The sequence below is a fragment of the Cyprinodon tularosa genome, unplaced genomic scaffold, assembly GCF_016077235.1.
Source record: "Cyprinodon tularosa strain WSP-4 unplaced genomic scaffold, ASM1607723v1 ctg318, whole genome shotgun sequence".
Classification (NCBI taxonomy): domain Eukaryota; kingdom Metazoa; phylum Chordata; class Actinopteri; order Cyprinodontiformes; family Cyprinodontidae; genus Cyprinodon; species Cyprinodon tularosa.
The window spans coordinates 522980-540888 of record NW_024039028.1 but is presented as its reverse complement, the minus strand read 5'-3'; the positions used below and the strand labels follow the sequence as shown (position 1 = coordinate 540888).

The window sequence follows — 17909 nt, the reverse complement described above, 5'->3', positions numbered from 1 at the left end:
GTCTGTTTCTCAAACTAGAGACTCTAATGTACTTATATTCTTGCTCAGTTGTGCAACGCGGCCTCCCACTTCTTTTTCTACTCTGGTTAGAGCCTGTTTTTGCTGTCCTCTGAAGGGAGTTGTACACACTGTTGTAGGAAATCTTCAATTTCTTAGCAATTTCTCGCATGGAATAGCCTTCATTTCTAATATACTGTCGAGTTGCACATGAAAGTTCTCTTTTTGTGGCCATTTTGAGCGTTTAATTGACCCCACAAATGTGATGCTGCATAAACTCAATCTGCTCAAAGGACGGTCAGTTTTGTAGCTTCTGTAACGAGCTAAACTGTTTCCAGATGTGTGAAAATGGTTGCACAAGGGTTTTTTAATCATCAATTAGCCTTCTGAGCCAATGAGCAAACACATTGTACCATTAGAACACTGGAGTGCACATAATTTGGGCTTACAGTTCCTAAGTTATTTGCTTTTCCATTTGGTATGCAAAATAGGAGAGAATTTCCTAAATGAGGTGGATATCAAGAGGTTAAAAACACTCTGGTTAAAGTTGAAGTATCAACTTGACCTCTTCACTCAAGTAAAAGATTAAAAGCATGTGCTCCAAAAACTACTTGAAGTATAAAGTATAAAGTAACAAAAAAAAAAAAAAAAAAAAAAAAAACAGCCAGATGCTACTATATGAATTGAAAGCTAAATTGTTGGACTATTTCGAAAAATTCTTTGAGATAGGGCCAAGGATGAGGGATGGTCTTGTTGGTCTCTGTCTCCATTTCGCCTGTGTCCGACCTTTCAGACATTACAACATCTTTTTCTGAATCCGACATCGTAACATGGCATAGACAATTCACGTTTGCAGATTGAAGAACACCTGCTTGCTTCTGATGATTTCCTTCAGCTAACCAATGAGTGTTTGCGTTATATGACTCATCCAGTAGCACTAGTTTTCACTAGATGTGGATGGCGCCAATGATCTGCATTGGATGGCGCACATGACATGAAATAAATATTTATAAACATTAAACCGAAGCCAAAAGTAACAAGTAACGTTTGTTTTAAAAATGTAGGGAATAGAAAGTACAGATAATTGTGTGAAAATGTAATAAGCAGAAGTCAGAAGTAGGAAGAAAAGTAAGTAATAGAGTAAAGTATAGATACCTAAAAAGTGTACTTAAGTACAGTAACTAAGTATTTGTACTTTGTTGCTTGACACCTCTGCTCACACGTTCAGTTTAATGTTCTGGTTACATTTATGGATTACATCTAAAATTAGCAAACATATTTTCAAGTTAAATGAAGATATGAAATAATACATTACAGAAAACAATGTCTTAAATCATATTATAGGTTATTGAATCAGTGTCACTTTAATCTGTCAGAGGCTGCCTGTAGTGATTTTAAATGTCCAGCAGGTGTCAGTATTCAGTCACACATTATCAATAGTTTGCCAATGTGTCCAAACTCCTGAGAAGACCTCATGAACCCATCACTACTCATTTCCCACAAATTTAACCTGTCTTATCTTTTTTTCATTCACTAGATGTTTCTTAATGTATCTAATATTTCTTATTTAAGTCTTCATTCCTTAATGGCGTTCATGTTTCCCATCCTCCCTTATTTTCCCTGCAGGTATTTTATTCAACATCCCTTTCATGTCTTTCATTGTGTCCAACCTTCCATCAGTCTTTGACATCCATTTTTTGAAGTATCCTAAATTACTTCTCTATGCTCTGACCTTTATCTCCTCAGTCCTTATGTTGTTCTTTTTGGTCCAATTTTCTTTATTTGATGCCTGCCCTTTTAAAAATTTAATTAGCATAAAGAACTGTCTAGGAGCCCTGGATTAAGTAATAATTTCATCCATTAGCAAAAAGCTTTTAAATAAAAATTTCTGTGCGAAAATAAGAAATGTGCTTTACTAAAAAGCAAAACCTGCAGCTGAAAACTTGGGTATGAGCTGCAGGTACATCCAATGAAAAAAAAAAAAAAAAAAAAAGTAAAATAAGTTGTCTTTCTACAAAAAAAGTGAAATTTGATTACATTATCTGCAAGCCATTATCAAAAAAAGAAAAAAAAAGTCCAGTGAAATTGATGACCTAGATGATTTCACTCTGAAATTACATAACTAGTTGAATGTTTTCATCCCACAATACATTACACTATGGCCTCCTTTAAAGATGGACCAGGTTTATGTTATGCTAAATCTAAACGTTATAGAAACATATATATAGACTTCCAAGTCCACAGTGAACTGAATGCTCACGTTCGTTCAGAAATACACCGTGGAGCTGGATTGGCATCTGCCACAGAACACTGGAATTGGCAAGTCCGTCACTGGCACCCTGTGGTTTTTTACAGATGAGAGCAGGTTCACCCTGAGCACATGTGACAGACGTGAAAGGGTCTGGAGAAGCCGTGGAGAACATTATGCTGCCTGTAACATCGTTCAGCATGACCGCTTTGGTAGTGGGTCAGTGATGGTCTGAGGAGGCATGTCCATGGAGGGACGCACAGGCCTATACAGGCAAGACAACGGCACCCTGACTGCCATTAGGTATTGGGATGAAATCCTTGCACCTATTGTCAGACCCTATGCTGGTGCAGTGGGTCCTGGGTTCCTCCTGGTGCACGACAATGCCCGGCCTCATGTGGCGAGAGTATGCAGGCACTTCCTGGAGAGTGAAGGAATTGATACCATTGATATGTCCCCACGCTCGCCTGACCTAAATCCAATAGAACACCTCTGGGACATTATGTTTCCATCCATCCGAGGCCGCCAGGTTGCACCTCAGACTGTCCAGGAGCCAGTGATGCCCTGGTCCAGATCTGGGAGGAGATACTCCAGGAAGCCATCTGTCGTCTCAGTTGGAGCATGCCCCGACGTCGTCAGACATGCATACACGAACGTGGGGGCCATACAAATTACTGAATACCAATTAGAGTTGATGCAATGAAATTTCAGCAAAATGGACTAGCCTGACGCATAATTTTTTCATTGTAATTTTTGTCTTTGAATGCAGCCCTCTGTAGGTTGACAATTTTCATTTCCATCAAATGATGTGGCATCCTTTAGTTCCTAACATATCACCCAGCCCATATCAGTATAAATAAACGGCATGATTTTTTTCCCCCCATTGAGGTCTGATGTTTTCAAATTGTTCCTTTAATTTTTTTGAGTAGTGTATTTAATTTGTATAGCATAGTGGGTAAACTAATCCCTGCAGACAACTTGAAAGAGGAACAAACCTAAAAATTGTTTAGGAATCAACTCAATCTAGGGGACTGAATAAGTGATCCAGAAGATTGAAATATATAAAAGCTGTAGTTTAACACACATCTCTGCAGCTTCTCTACTGTTACCCACTCTTTACTCCATCCAGACAGTGTCTTGCCCACGATCAAAATCTAATAAATTAGCAAATATTCCCAAAGGAGTAAATCATGATAATCTAATTAAAATCAAAATAACTCCAATTGGGGAAAAAGTTAAAACAATTAAATGCGGTCTGTTTAACATAAGATCTCTTTCCTCTAAAAGTCTGCTAGTTAATGACTTGATTTGTGATAATCACATTGACTTGTGTTGCCTTACTGAAACCTGGCTGCAGCAAGAGGATTATGTGAGCATAAATGAGGCAACTCCTTCAAGCTATTTAAATTTTCACATACCCAGAAGTTCTGGGCGAGGAGGAGGAGTAGCAACAATCTTCCAGTCTGACTTACTGATTAGTTTCAAGTTTCAAGAATTTATTGTCATTGTCAACAAAAAAGGCAACGAAATTGTGATTGGGGTACAATACTTAGTAGCAGCAAGTTCCAAGTAAAGTGCACAAGAGGTAAAAGTGACACCAGTGCTTGACCCCCCCAGCCCCCCCTCCATCCCACTTAAAGTGCAGCAAAGATTATTAAGTGCCATAATGCTTGCCCCCCCCAACACACCCACACACACAGAATAAATACACAGCTCCCAACCAGACTATAATAAGGGGGCCCTAATGAATAAGGCAAATCATTCAGAATTACTCCCAAAACAATTAATACCTACAACTCTTTTGAACATTTAACCCTTAATTTCCCTGATCCAAATTTCAAGGCAAGAGAACCTCTTCTTTTTGTAACTTCTTATCGTCCACCAGGTCCTTACTCTGAATTTTTAGATTAGTTTTCAGATTTCTTTTCTGATTTGGTATTAAAAACTGACAGGGTCATCATAGTGGGAGATTTTAACATCCATGCTGACATTGAAGGCGATAGCTTAAGAGCAGCCTTTAATGCTATCTTAGACACTATTGGCTTTGTTCAAAATGTGAATAGTCCACCACATTCTCATCTTCATACTTTGGATCTTGTGCTGACATATGGCATAGAATGTGAAGAAATAACAGTATAACCCTGTCCTCTCTGACCACTTTCTAATAACCTTCAGGATTACTTTAACAGAGTTCTCCTCCCCCAAAAGAAGGTTACATTTTAGTAGGTCTTTATCAGATAGTGCAGTTTATAAATTTTAAAGAATCTGCTTCACTTTCTCTCTCCTCTGTGTCGCTGAGCAGGGCTGTAGAGTGCAAAAGCATAGCTTATTCCCCTTCACAGGTTGATGATTTTGTTGATGGGGTTGCTAGTTCTCTGCGTACTGCCTTAGACAACGCAGCTCCTTTGAAAATGAAAACCGTTAAAAATAGAAAGCTTGCTCCTTGGTTTAATGCAGAGCTGCGTACTTTGAAGCAAAATGCTAGGGAACTGGAGAGAAAATATCGCTCCACAGGCCTGCGGGAGTCCTTCCTAGTCTGGAAAAATGGTTTACTGCTGTATAAGAGGACCCTTTGTAAAGCAAGAGCAGCATACTTCTACTCATTAATAGAGGAGAATAAGATTAATCCTAGATTTCTTTTTAATACAGTTGCCAAACTCACCCAGAGCCATAGCTCTGTTGAACCGTCCATTCCACCTGCTCTTAGCAGCAATGATTTTATGGGATTCTTTATAAATAAGATTGATCTTATTAAAAATAAGATCATAAGCACTCCTCTATCCGCGATTGTACCTGAGGTAGTCATAGAATCTGAACCGGGTTTAGACTGCTTTGATCCAGTTGAACTTTCTGAATTAGCAAAATTATTGTCTTCATCTAAGCCTTCAACTTGTATGTTAGATCCAGTTCCAACCCGGTTATTTAAGGAGGTATTCCCTTTGATCTCCTCCTCCATTTTAGATGTGTTTAATCTATCTCTGTTACAGGGATATGTACCTAAAGCTTTTAAGGTTGCTGTAATTAAACCTCTGCTTAAGAAACCGTCTCTTGACCCAGATGACTTGGTTAATTATAGACCTATATCCAATCTTCCTTTCTTATCCAAAATTCTTGAGAAAGTAGTTGCCAAACAAGTTTGCGATCACTTACACCATAATGAACTTTTTGAAGAGTTTCAGTCTGGCTTTAGAGCTCATTATAGCACTGAAACAGCTCTGGAGAAAGTCACTAATGATATTCTCGTGGCCTCAGATAATGGACTTGTATCTGTGCTCGTCCTGTTGGATCTCAGTGCTGCATTTGATACATTTGATAATAATATTCTTTTAGAAGGACTTGAATATTTTGTTGGACTTAAAGGAACAGCACTAGACTGGTTTAAATCTTATCTATCTGATCGAATTCAGTTTGTTCATGTTAATGATAGATCTTCAACATGCTCAAAGGTTACCTGTGGAGTACCACAGGGATCAGTGCTAGGACCAATTCTCTTTACTTTATACAGTACATGCTCCCAATCGGTACAGTTATTAGACAGCATGGGATTAATTTTCATTGTTATGCTGATGATACCCAGCTATATCTGTCTATAAATCCAGATGAAGCTAACCCATTACATAGATTACAGGCATGTCTTGAAGACATAAAAACCTGGATGACTCTTAACTTTCTGCTTCTGAATGCAGACAAAACAGAAGTTATAGTCTTTGGACCAGAGTCTCTGAAAAAGAAGCTGATTAGCCAGTCACTTCATTTGGATGGGATTAAACTGATTTCAGATAATAAAGTAAAAAATCTTGGTGTTATTTTTGATCAGGACCTGTCATTTAAATCCCATATCGAAGAGGTTTCTAGAATTTCCTTCTTTCATCTGAGGAACATTGCAAAAATCAGAAATATCCTGTCCAGGGGTGATGCTGAGAAACTAGTCCATGCATTTGTTACTTCAAGGCTGGACTATTGTAATTCTTTACTATCAGGAAGTCCACAAACTGTAGTTAAAAGCCTTCAGCTGATCCAAAATGCTGCAGCCAGAGTTCTGATGAAAATTAAAAAGAGAGATCACATCTCTCCTATCCTGGCTTCTCTTCATTGGCTTCCAGTTAAATCCAGAATAGAATTTAAAATCCTCCTTCTCACATATAAAGCCTTAAATGGCCAAGCTCCATCTTATATCAGAGATCTGATTGTTCCTTATGTTCCTAACAGAGCACTTCGCTCTCAATCTGCAGGTTTACTGCTGGTTCCTAGACTTTCTAAAAGTAGAATGGGAGGCAGATCTTTTAGTTATCAGGCTCCTCTCCTGTGGAACCGACTACCAGTTTTAGTCCGTGAGGCAGACACCCTGTCTACTTTTAAGGGTAGGCTTAAAACTTTCCTTTTTGATAAAGCTTATAGTTAGGGTGGCTCAGGTTATCCTGAGCTATCTCTATAGTTATGCTGCTATAGGCTTATACTTCTGGAGGACATAGGGAACCCCATTTCATCATTCTGCTTCATTCTCTCTCTGTTCTCCTATTGTGCAGAATCTGTTAGTTCAATCTCTAACCTTCTGCTCTCTCTGCTTTTCCTCAGAGTAGCTTTGCCTCGTCTGTTCCCGTTTGGCTGTGACGTCATCCTGGAAAGAAACATCAGCTGTGCTGCTTCCATCAACACCCTGGTTTATAGATGTTGTAGATCGGTTTTCAAGTGTAGTCCTGTGACTGGGTGGATGTGCTCTCTTCACCCTCTGGCGTGGGAGCTGGCTCGGAGCTCGTCTGCCTGGCTGTGTGTTTCCTGGACGGGGCCGCCTTTTACAGCTGTGTCTCTGCTTCTGTCTCCTTGAACCCCAGTCGGCCTCGGCAGATGGCCGCTCACACTGAGCCTGGTTCTGCTGGAGGTTTCTTCCTGTTAAAAGGTAGTTTTCCTTTCCACTGTCGCTACAAGCATGCTTAGTGTGAGGGATTGTATTTGAGTCAATGGAATCAACTGGTTTTCCTTAGATAGAAAACTTTGTATCAATTTGACTGTATGATCTGGTTGAACTGTAAAGTGCCTTGAGAGGACATGTGTTGTGAATTTGGCGCTATATAAATAAACTGAATTGAATTAAATGGAGTGACAAGATAACTCGGATGCTATAGGCTTTATCAGGATTCTGTGCCGATCCAATTTTACATCTCACAGAAAGAATAACTGGAAAACCCTATCAAGTAAAAACTTCATACTTTATTTGCATTTATTTCAAAATATACTATTAAGGTGTAAAACTGTGATTGTGTTCAACTATCAAATATATTCCTCCACTGAATAAATATCTTATTTTCATGTACTTCATTGCGATTATGCTGCTGCAGTAAAATATGTATTTTTATACCAATAAATTTTCTACTTCTGTGAAATCCAGACTTTAAATATTAAGCTAAAAAAAAAAAAATCATCAATAAGCATTAATGGTATGTAGATGGCAACTAGGCTGTATTGATTGGACTGTCTGCCACAGTGTATTCACAATAAATGGTCGGAAATTACTTAAACTCTTTATTGATCCAGTTACAGAAACCTCTGATGCATCTGTAATGCACTGTATAAAAACACTTAAAAAAAGTATTCAACAGAGCACCGGAGTTATTCACAAGACTGAGGCTTACGATGAAATGGCAACCAATCACAAATCTATGTAGGTGGATAGTCAGACAGAACATTTGCAAACATTTTGACCTAAAGCTGCATTGTTTGGATCTATGTGCTCTTACAAAGACGGCAGGGAAAAAACAAACTCATCCTGGATTAGTGTTGGTCAAGCAATTCTCATTAATGACCAATATGCTAAACAGCAGTAAGCTTAGCAGAGGTAGGTGTCTTATGGTGGGGGTGGGGATATAGAACACCAAACAAGCAGTAACATCTCCCATCTGATTGTATGCTGTAATTAATGCTAAAAGTATCAAATGATTTAGTGCTATAGTAAAAAAAAGTAGTTCCTGCTTCTTGGAGGAGAGACAAGTAAATCGAATAGTATGCTTAAACCCCCTAAAAATTTATGCAAAACGTATGGACAAAAGGAGTAAGGTCTTAAATGCGTTAAAATCTTACATGTCAATGGCTGAAGGGTGAAAAATATCCCAGGCCATTGGTTGCTGGGTACATCCATTTGTCTGTCAGCAATAAAATTATTTCTAAATAATGATAAACCATCTGGGTTTGTATTGCACCAAAGAAAGCTTCTAAGTACACAGTAGGACGTAGAGGTGGGACATGGGATGTGCAAAACATGGGAGGATAAGGGACATGTGTAGTGGGATTAATAATCTCACGCAGGGCAGTGCAAGAAGTAGCAACTAATTAAATGCTGGAAGTGATAGAAATAGACAAATCTAGATTAAGACTAACCTAAAATCACAAGTTATTTTTTTTTTATCCTACAGCTGCTTAATGGGACTTAATGCAGAGCATGTAGCCAATGCAAGCAAGGAGATGTAAAGACAAAAAATAAAATAAAAAAAACTTAGAGGGAATGGCCACCTACTAGATAACTAACAGGGAAAAAGTATCAAATGAGTTAAAATGGAGCAGAAACATTTCCTTCATTGAAAGCATACTCTGTGGTTAAAACAAACTAAGGGCTCGGATTAAAAGAAATTTGTTAGTTTGACAAAAAAAAAAAAATCTACGATTTAATGCAAAACGGATTAAATTTAGGACTTTAAGAGTGCCAAAATAAGAGCAGTTATAAATATCAAAGTACAGGTTTTAGAGGAGTGATTTTTAAATAGTAAAATAATTACAGGTGCTGGTCATAAAATTAGAATATCATGAAAAAGTAGATTGATTTCAGTAATTCCATTTAAAAAGTGAAACTTGTATATTATATTCATACATTACATACAAACTCATATATTTCAGATGTTTATTTTGTTTAATTTTGATGATTACAAATGACAACAAATGAAAATCTCAAATTCATCATATCAGAAAATTAGAATATTGTGAAAAGGTTCAAAATTGATGGCCCCTGGTGCCACACTCTAATCAGCTAATTAACTCAAACCACCTGCAAAAGCCTTTAAATGGTCTTTCAGTCTAGTTCTATAGGCTACACAATCATGGGGAAGACTGCTGACTTGACAGTTGTCCAAAAGACGACCATCGACACCTTGCACAAGGAGGGCAAGACACAAAAGGTCATCGCTAAAGAGGCTGGCTGTTCACAGAGCTCAGTGTCCAAGCACATTAATAGAGAGGCGAAGGGAAGGAAAAGATGTGGTCGAAAAAAGTGTACAAGCAAGAGATAACCGCACCCTGGAGAGGATTGTGAAACAAAACCCATTCAAAAATGTGGGGGAGATTCACAAAGAGTGGACTGCAGCTGGAGTGAGTGCTTCAAGAACCACCACACACAGACGTATGAAAGACATGGGTTTCTGCTGTCGCATTCCTTGTGTCAAGCCACTCTTGAACCACAGACAGCGTCAGAAGCGTCTTGCCTGGGCTAAAGAGAAACAGGACTGGACTGCTGGTGAGTGGTCCAAAGTCATGTTCTCTGATGAAAGTAAATTTTGCATTTCCTTTGGAAATCAAGGTCCCAGAGTCTGGAGGAAAAGAAGAGAGGCACTTCATCCACGTTGCTTGAAGTCCAGTGTAAAGTTTCCACAGTCAGTGATGGTTTGGGGTGCCATGTCATCTGCTGGTGTTGGTCCATTGTGTTTTCTGAGGTCCAGGGTCAACGCAGCCACATACCAGGAAGTTTTAGAGCACTTCATGCTTCCTGCAGCTGACCAACTTTTTGGAGATGCAGATTTCATTTTCCAACAGGACTTGGCACCTGCACACAGTGCCAAAGCTACCAGTACCTGGTTGAAGGACCATGGTATCCCTGTTCTTAATTGGCCAGCAAACTCTCCTGACCTTAACCCCATAGAAAATCTATGGGGTATTGTGAAGAAGAAGATGCAATACACCAGACCCAACAATTCAGAAGAGCTAAAAGCCACTATTAGAGCAACCTGGGCTATCATAACACCTGAGCAGTGCCACAGACTGATCGACTCCATGCCACGCCGCATTGCTGCAGTAATACAGGCCAAAGGAGGCCCAACTAAATACTGAGTGCTGTACATGCTCATACTTTTCATGTTCATACTTTTCAGTTGGCCAACATTTCTATAAATCCTTTGTTTTTATTGGTCTTCAGTAATATTCTAATTTTCTGATATGATGAATTTGAGATTTTCATTTGTTGTCATTTGTAATCATCAAAATTAAACAAAATAAACATCTGAAATATATGAGTTTGTATGTAATGTATGAATATAATATACAAGTTTCACTTTTTAAATGGAATTACTGAAATCAATCTATTTTTTCATGATATTCTAATTTTATGACCAGCACCTGTACACATAAAAAATAAAATGAAAAAAAGTGGTGTTGACCTTCATATTGTGACACTGTTGCTGCAGTCGAGCTCCATCATCCTTAACAGCAAAGTGACACAAAAGGAATCACTTTATAAATATTTTACCAATTTAAATTCTTTAAAATTAATGAGTTGTTTATATATATGTTCAGAGAAAAGAAGCACATACATATCCATAGATAAAAATAGTGCAACATCAAGCTTTTTTTTTTTTTTTTTCCCCTCAAGTTAGACAGCTAAAGATTGCTGGGTGTAAGACTGAACCATAGTGAGGGGGTCAGTCCATGTAGACAGCATGACGTCTGAAGGCACCAGGTTAAAACCATAGCCGCCTTCCCAGGAAGAGGAGGCCCCTTGCTTCATTTAGGGCTAATTTCTGCCAAAAGAAAAAGAAAATTATTTCAATTTGATGCATTCTGAAATGTAGAAATAAGTGAAAAATCAAAGAGATAAAAGTTACCGAACACATAGTCGCACCATCTCGGCCCAGTGAAGCCTCTCACTCGCGATTGTCTCAACACTTTTGCTGGTGGTGGGGGTTGAACTATTGCTGGGGATATTTCCCCAGATTGTTTTTGTTTACCCCTCTGCTTCCCTTTTAGCACAGACACAAGTGCAGAGTTGGACAGCTTTCTTGAGCAAGTCTTGCTGTTCGAGCTTTTTCTCTCATTTCTCACAGCTTTATCAACTCCTTCCAGGTCCTTCTCCTTTCCTTCAAAAATGTCCGTAGAAAGTGAGCCGTTATCCAGTGTAACAGTGCAGGAGTCCCCTTCCGTTGACTCATTGTCTGGAGAGTTGATCTTTCTCAGAAACACGCGGCATTCCTTTAGCTTCTCGGGACTCCAGGCTTTTGAGGAGAGCTTCTGCTCTTTGTTGACAACCGCATGCTTCAAGGTTTGATCGACAGCACAGGTAAAGCTTTTCTGAAGAGATTCAGACAGCTGCCTTTTCACTGATCTGTGTAATGCTTCTTGATTTGACTGCCGGACAGTTGCTATCGGTCTGTTTGAGTACACCATTTTTCTTTTGTTTATCTTTTTACCTTTACAATTTTTCAATCTCATCTTTTCTTTTAGAGCCAGGAACCTTCTTCTCATTCTAAACAAAATGGCCCAAAATTGAGCAGACAAGCTAGATCTCCACATGACTCCTCGATTGAGCTTGCCCATTGCAAACAGTCTTCGACGTCTCAGATAAGCCTTTTGCTTTTTCATCTGGTGTAGCTGAGCCTGCTGATGCTGCAGAGGAGTTTTTGGAATGGTCTTGGCAAACTTTTTTAGGTGTTTGCGGAGTCGCTCTGCCTGAGGACTGTTGCAAACAGTGTTTTTATTGGCAGAACGAGGAAAGTGCATGATTTCAAAAGGATTAGGGGAGCTCGCTTTCTTAATAGCCAGAGACTGTGTCTCTGTGGTCTGCATAAACCAGGAACAAATCTGCTGCATGCTACAGGACCTGGGTTCATTGGGTGGACAATCAAACAGTGCTCGGACCACAGAGGACTCTTTAGATTTATTGGTATCTGGGCTTTTTGTATTAGAGTCTAGATTTGAATTATGGACAACTTTGTCTCGGTCGTTGGCAGCATTGGCTACCCAGGTATCAGAGATTACTCTTATCCGTCTAGCAAGCTCTTGATTCATTGGCTTTTCTTTAGCTGATGCTGCCCACCAAAGCACTGGCTTTCTTGGGCTGAAGATTGAATCTAATGACACCTTTGAAACTTTGTTCAGATCTTGAGTGATTTTCTCTCTCTCCCTCTTACAGGGCCGTCTTTTCAGTAGCTTAGTTTCTGCACGTCCTTGTTTGTCCTCCTGTCTCCTTTCATTGCTAGTCTTATTTATAAGATGCTGCTTGGAACGCCGCAACAGTGCATTACTGCACTTGTATGAAGAGGTAGCAACAGCATGTAGAAAGTGTATGGAGGGTTTCCTCTCCCTTTCTGAGTGGCGCAGTGCTACATTCTGATTTGGCAGTTTATGTTCCTTTCCATTTTTTGTTTCCATCAAGTCAGTTTGATTACTTGTGATTGGTAACTGGGTGTTGCTTTTGCAAAGCTCTTTTGCAGATTCTGGTGGAATTTTGTTTTGAGAAAGTTGCTTTTTAGGCGATATCCGTGTCTCTCTATTTATCTGAATTTGGCGTTGACGAGGTGATGTGGCAGTGACCGTGACAGAGATTCCAGAGATCTTAATTTTTGCAGGTCTTCCTGGTTTCCTGGAGGGTGCAGATTCATTCTGTTTCTGGGTTTTGATGGTGCTGCCTGACTGAGGTTCGGGCTCCTTTGCAGGACCTACAAAACTGAATTCTTCTGGAAATAATTTCATGATACCTGAACTGCTAGAGCAGTGCAGCAAAATCCCCAATTCACTTTTAATATCCACTGCTTGGTAACTATTATTGGAGTCTGATTGGAGATGGTCGATAACCTCGGAGACGACTCGCTTGTTTCTCCTTGAACGACCATAAACAACAGTTATTTTAAGGTTCTTCTTGATGTTGTCCTCAGTGACAGTTGTAGCACATTTTCCAATTGGTGACTTGGAGCCTGCTACACTATTTTCTTGCTTTTGCTTTCGAGGTCTGCCAATGGGCCTTTTTACTTTTTGTTCAAGCTGTGGTCCTAGCTTTCTTGGCCGACCTGGCCTTCGTTTTGGAGGAGTTGTTTCACACTGGAACAAAAGTTTACATGGTGATCGCTGATCCTCGGTTTCAGATAAACGTCTGGACAAAGTACCACCACCTGATGTTCTTGGACTGGGTTTAGGTGATGACGCGGTTGACCTAGGCGAGGTTTGACGCTTTGGTGAGTTGGCCGGTGATGATGTATGTGAGATACCAGCTTTTGCTGGTGATGGACTCTGCTTTAAGGGGGAAACAGCATGCTCCTTGCTTTGGCTTTTGTTCTTCTGAGGTGTCCCTGACCATGAGGACTCTACACATGGGTCAAATGCCACCTCTGTTTGTGAATTAGAATCTGCTGATTTAAGACTATATACTCCTTCATTGTCCTTCACTGGGTATACGTACATGAGCTTGATTGGACTGACATACTGAACTTTATTGTTCAGTGGGCTGCAGTCATTTGGTGAATTTTGGAGCATCTTCAAAGCTTTTAGCCTTTTAGATGACCGCAGCTTTCCATATGAAGACCCATCAACATTATCCTTTTCTTTCACAGGGCTGTTCATGTTATAATGCTCTTTTTCAATGGAAAATGTTTTCGGCGATATCTGGCATTCACCCTTGGACTGTGTACCTGTTGGTTCAGGTGGTTCCTCTGCCGTTGATTCAAAGGTAAGATTCCCTATACATTTTTGTGTATAAAGATTTGCTTTACTCTCCTGGGTGCCTTTAATTTCAACACGTGAGGGATTATAAACAGGAGCATGGCTTACGAAGTAGGAAGAAAAACGAGGTGGAGGGACGATGTTTCTCGTGGATTTCCTTACTCCACTAGACTGATCTAACTTACAGTTATTCCCCTCATTCACAGGACTACAAGCTGTGGCGTTTTCACGGCTCCATCCACTACCTGTGACTAAAATGGGATTCACTGATACTGTCTGTGTTTGGACGTCATCTTGGCAGAGTTGTCCATAAAGATGTTTAGTTTTAGAAATGGTTAACCCATCTTTTCTCTCTTTTTTTATTGTCTGTAGTTTATCTGTTACAATCATAGCCTTCATCTCTTCCTCAGCTTTGTCCCTTTCACTTTTTGAAGAAATTGTGCATGGTGTTCCCTTAGCAATCTCATGATTCTTAACCAGTTTAATTCTCGCGACTTTTTTTCCACAAGCTTCTTTAATTAGATCTTGTTCAGATGAAGTGATAGGTGTATCTAGAGAATAATTCTCTTCTTTCAACTTTATTCTCTTTGATGGGGTGCCTTTCCCCCGATTGTACGGCAGACAAAAAGTGGCAAGCTTCCGTTTTTCTGCTACAATTTTCCTCCTGGCGCAAGCATCATCAGCAGGTGTGGCAATGGCCTCCTGAATTTCCCGCCTGCGACGGGAACGGGTATTAGGTGACTTTGATTCTTTGTTACAATGGAGATTGAACTGATCATTAAAACTGTCTTCACTAGCACTGCCTGTATGGAGCACTGTTCTGATTATTTCCTCTAGATGGGCATCAGGATGGAAGGATTGAATGGTTGAATACTTGGGCAGTTCAGAACTACCGAGAGCCGAGACTGAATCTTTGTCAAGTGGTTTAATGCTCTCTATTTTATGAGTGAAGTGACTGACAACATCCTGCAGCAAACTTCTCCCAGGGTTCTGTTCTGGCTGATAATGTCCTATCTCGGCATCTGCATCCACACCTGCGGTAGTGTAGTCATGACCACTGTGACTGTTTTTAACATTTGGTTCAGCTTCCTCACTGTGAGTTTGGTTGGTAAGCAATGGTGGCTTTCCATGTGTGTTTTTACTGATTCTATCATGGGTGATAGGTAAAAGATGAGGAGGGGAAGGACTCCGTTCTCCTTCTGTTCTGGACAAACTGAGCTGGAGCTGCTTTAATCTTGGTATCTTTACACAGTCTGCTGCCGTCATTCTCTTGCAGTTAGGGGTGTTAGATTCATTTAAAGGGATGTAATGGGATGTTAAATCTACTTCTTGGTTAACACCACAACGCCGACATTGAGACTCAGTGTGATCAATTGATCTAAGATTATGGAATGGAGGTAATTTTTCCTGAAGAGCAAATTTAAGGATTTGGTAGAGTAAAGACTTGTGTGTTGAGCAGAGAGAATGTAGAATGGCATCCAACGTTGAAGGCTGGTGTAACTTAGTCTCTCGCTGTCCCACAACTCCCCGTTGTGTAACAGATGGCAGACTGAAGCTGAAGATAGAAATGCAAAATCTTAATTTAGAGGGATAAACTGAAACATGCAGGTTAGTATATATACACACACACTTAAAAATGCATCAGAATAGCAATAAATTGATCAGATTATAAATCGTGTTACAAATAGTAAAACCTGCCATAATAAACTGAATTTCTCTGCACAGTAAAAGATGCTTTCAAATTGCAAATTGATGTGATTATGGCTTCTTTGTATCACCTACAATGGTGATACAAAGTAGTCAGTGCACAGCGTACAATTTTCCTGTCAATTATGGTGGTAGGAGTGTCATGAGTGCGAAAAGCTATGAGTCATTAATGGAACCATATATGTCAAAAAGTTGTGCAACACACATCAGTAGAGTATAAGCCCTTCCCTTTAGAGACTTAGCTACAGGGCAGTATCCCAACATGACTACTCTAAGAAAACCTTCAAGACAACTTACCATGTAAGCAAGATTAATTATCGTGAGATTTGTGAATTCACAAACTCCTGATAATATATCTTGCCAGAAGCCAACAGATACATAAGTCTTGACACAGTGACATGTCATATAGTCGTATAAAAAATTTTGGGTAAACCTATTCATCTTAATTTTCTTAATCTAATCCCCTATTAATCTTAAATTTTTTTTTTTATTTCAAAATATTTGTGTGTTTGCAACAGCTATATCAGTTTGATATATCTAATAACTGATGGACACACTAATATTTCAGTATTGAATTGAGGTTTATTGTACTAACAGAAAACGTGAAATATGCATGAAAACAAAACTCGACAGGTGAAAAAATTTGGGTAGCCTAATTCTTTTATTGATTTGAATACCCTTAACTACTTTTCACTGACTTTCTGAAACACAAAATTGGTTTGGTAACTTCATTAAGATTTGAACTTCATAGTCAGGTGCATCCAATCTTGAGAAAATGTATCAAAGGTGGCCAGTTGCAAGTTGTTCTCCTGTTTCAAGATTCATCATGGGCACCTCAAAAACAACTCACAAATTATCTGAAAATTGTTCAACATAGTCGTTCAGGGGAAGGAAACAAAAATTTGTCTTAGAGATTTAAACAGTCAGTTTCCACTGTGAGGAACATAGTAAGGAAATGGAAGACCACGGGGACAGTTCTTGTTAAGCCCAGGCCTAGCAGGTCAAGAAAAATATAAGAGAGGCAAAGAAGAAGAATAGTGAGAATAGTCAAGGACTATCCATCATGCTTTGGGGCTGCGTTGCCAATGCAGGCACTTGGAATCTTGTTAAAGTTGATGGTCGCATGGATTCCGCTTAACATCAGCAGATTCTTGAGAATAATGTTCAAGATTCAGTTACAAACTTGAAGTTAAGCTGGGGATGGATATTTCAGCAAGACAATGATCCAAAAAATTGCTCCTAATCTACTCAGGCATTCATGCAGAGGAACAATTACAATGTTCTGGAATGGCCATCCCAATCCCCAGACCTGAATATCATTGAACATCTGGGGGATAATTTAAAGCAGGCTGTCCATGCTCAGCTGTGGAGAGGCTGTCCATGCGTTTTGCAAAGTTCTGCAAAGAAGAAAAGTTCAAAAATCCCTTCAGCCAGGATCCAGGAACTCATTAAAGCTACAGGAAGCGACTAGAGGCTGTTTTTGCAACAGGGGGGTCTACTAAATATTAATGTCTCTCTTTTGCTGAGGTGCCCATATTTTAGCACCTGTCAAATTTTGTTTTAATGCATACTGCACATTTTTCGTTAGTCCAATAAACCTCAATTCAATACTTAAATATTACTGTATCCACCAGTTATTAGGTACACTATATTGCCAAAAGTATTTGCTCACCCATCCAAATTATTGGAATCAGGTGTTCCAATCACTTCCATGGCCACAGGTGTATAAATTCAAGCACCTAGGCATGCAGACTGTTTTTACAAACATTTGTGAAAGAATGGGTCGCTCTCAGGAGCTCAGTGAATTCCAGCGTGGAACTGTGATAGGATGCCACCTGTGCAACAAATCCAGTCGTGAAATTTCCTCGCTCCTAAATATTCCACAGTCAACTGTCAGCTGTATTATAAGAAAATGGAAGTGTTTGGGAACGACAGCAACTCAGCCACGAAGTGGTAGGCCACGTAAACTGACGGAGCGGGGTCAGCGGATGCTGACGCGCATAGTGCGAAGAGGTCGCCAACTTTCTGCAGAGTCAATCACTACAGACCTCCAAACTTCATGTGGCCTTCAGATTAGCTCAAGAACAGTGCGCAGAGAGCTTCATGGAATGGGTTTCCATGGTCGAGCAGCTGCATCCAAGCCATACATCACCAAGTGCAATGCAAAGCGTCGGATGCGGTGGTGTAAAGCACGCCGCCACTGGACTCTAGAGCAGTGGAGACGCGTTCTCTGGAGTGACGAATCGCGCTTCTCCATCTGGCAATCTGATGG

At 39.8% G+C, this 17909-nt stretch overlaps 1 protein-coding gene across 5 annotated transcripts in view; it reads right to left on the bottom strand.

Annotated features, from left to right (window-relative positions):
- Positions 1 to 10813: 10813 nt before the first annotated feature.
- lcorl (ligand dependent nuclear receptor corepressor-like) overlaps positions 10814 to 17909 on the bottom strand; it is a 33823-nt gene continuing 26727 nt past the window's right edge. For all 5 annotated transcript variants that reach the window (XM_038292779.1, XM_038292781.1, XM_038292780.1 and 2 more), the window contains exons 7-8: positions 11104 to 15485; positions 10814 to 11019 (exon numbers count right to left, since the gene is read on the bottom strand). In XM_038292779.1, coding sequence (XP_038148707.1) covers positions 11003 to 11019; positions 11104 to 15485 — 4399 coding nt within the window. In that variant the 3' untranslated portion in view covers positions 10814 to 11002. The remainder of the gene's footprint in view (positions 11020 to 11103; positions 15486 to 17909) is intronic.